Source organism: Austrofundulus limnaeus, unplaced genomic scaffold (assembly GCF_001266775.1).
Source record: "Austrofundulus limnaeus strain Quisiro unplaced genomic scaffold, Austrofundulus_limnaeus-1.0 Scaffold502, whole genome shotgun sequence".
NCBI classification, from domain to species: Eukaryota; Metazoa; Chordata; class Actinopteri; order Cyprinodontiformes; family Rivulidae; genus Austrofundulus; species Austrofundulus limnaeus.
In genome coordinates, this window is record NW_013952904.1 from 324106 (window position 1) to 326050 (window position 1945).

A 1945-nucleotide genomic window follows, 5' to 3' on the forward strand; every position below is an offset into this window, starting at 1 on the left:
GGATTTGACAGAGAAATACCCGCATTCCAGTTAGTATTCTCAATCTCAGCATGAAACGGGTAGCTTTGATTTTGGAATCCTTTTAATGCTTTTATTTTTAATTACGTCAGATTCTGTTCTCCATATTTTATAAGCTTGTCTTTAAAATCCCTCAGAAAGAACACATGTTGAACCTCATCTTCCCTTTTTGCAGCCGTTGACCTCRCTCTCCCTGGCTGACTCCAAGCTGAAGGGAGACCTCTCCATCGTTCTCAACGCTCTCGGCAGCAACTCCTCTCTGACCAAACTGGACATCAGTGGAAACTCTATGGGAGACATGGGGGCCAAGATGTTAGCCAAAGCCCTGCAGATCAACACGAAGCTCAGGTTTTATTTTACTCTAAGATTTGCAAAAAAATAATGACCAATAATTCACCGTATTTCTTTATCAAAAGATCTTTATTGTTTTTAGAACAATAGTGTGGGACAGGAACAACATCAGCCCTCAGGGTTTACAGGATGTAGCTGCTGCTTTAGAAAAGTAAGTTTGAAATCAGCATTTTTTTAAAACTTGCTTTTTCTGCAACCTTCAACGTTTTGCTTGTATCTCTCAGGAACTACACCATTCGCTTCATGCCTGTTCCCATCATGGATGCTGCTCAGGCTCTGAAGACAAACCCAGAGAAAACAGAAGATGCTTTACTAAAGGTTTATTTTATTTTTTTAAGTTACAGTTTCTCTAAGTTGCCACCTTTTTTAATATCACATCATATTTTCAATTGTAAAATCTAAAAGCATGTGTTTTATTTATTTTTCTTTGTAATACCTTACAGATGGAGCAGTACCTGCTGAGGAACCATGAGACGCGCAGATACCTGCAGGAGCAGGCGTACAGGCTGCAGCAGGGGATAGTCACYACCACCACTCAGCAGGTCACCAAACTGTTGTCTAATAGTTTTAAATTCAGTATAATTCCTGGTGCTTCATAAGAAAAAAAATATTTTTAATGCAGATGATGGACAGGATGTGTGTCAGGGTGCAGGACCACCTGAACTCTCTGAGGTTCTCAGAAACYAGCTCCATTCAGGAGGACATGAAGGTGGCAGAGAATCTCATGAAGGACGCCAGAAACTCCAAAACGGTAAGAAAACCGTGACTAAATAAAAATTGCGTTGAGTGTGTTTGCGCGGGTTTTGCTCGGCCTAACTCTGGACGTCGGGTTTTATTCCAGCTGCTCCCCAACCTGTACCACCTGAAGAGCGGCGGCTCCAAAGGTGCGTGTGTCTGTGCCATTCAGGATAAACTGAGGTCCATGGCTGAGGAGGTGGCAGAAGTGATGGACGAGCAGCTGCAGGTGTRTTTCTTTATAAAACGTCCAATCAAACCATTTCGATGTGAGGTTCAGACTGCGCTAACGCCTCTCTAGATGATGATGGTGTCCATGGTGGATGCTGCCGAGGGACTGTGTCCTCACGTGATGAAGAGGAGCGGCCTTCGCCAGGAGCTGCTGAAGGCCGGGGCGGGGAGGATGACGGTTCCCCACAGCTTTGTCACCACCACGTTCATGGAGCAGTCTGGTATCGACATCATCAATAAGATCAGGTCTGATCTGCCGCTGTGTATGTGTGTGTGTACTTCTTTCTGCTACAGAGTGAGGACCACTTGCAAAATAGTTACTATCAAAGTGAGGTCTTTGGTGTAGAGCAGGCATGGTCAGTCCTGGTCCTGGAGGTCCGCAGCTCTGCATGTTTTACTTGTTTCTCTGCTCCAACACACCTATGAATAGATGATTATCAGGCTTCTGCAGTACGGAGGACCAAAACTGACATAATTAGAAATAAAAGCAGAATTATATGAACCACTAAATAAATACACTTAAAATGCACCAATTAAATTTAAAAAGGAGAACTTTATCTCCTGTTTTATATTTTAATTGACTTTCATATTTGTTTTTCCAGGTTAGTTC

The 1945-nt window shown here is 43.0% G+C and overlaps 1 protein-coding gene across 1 annotated transcript in view; it reads left to right on the forward strand.

Annotated features, from left to right (window-relative positions):
• Positions 1–1945, forward strand: part of LOC106530239 (leucine-rich repeat-containing protein 16A) — a gene marked incomplete in the record, with an annotated part of 37837 nt that overhangs the window by 26785 nt on the left and 9107 nt on the right. The window contains 7 exon segments of the mRNA XM_014025821.1: positions 194–366; positions 452–520; positions 594–687; positions 813–911; positions 992–1120; positions 1211–1333; positions 1406–1581. Of these exon segments, the coding sequence (XP_013881275.1) occupies positions 194–366; positions 452–520; positions 594–687; positions 813–911; positions 992–1120; positions 1211–1333; positions 1406–1581 (863 nt within the window).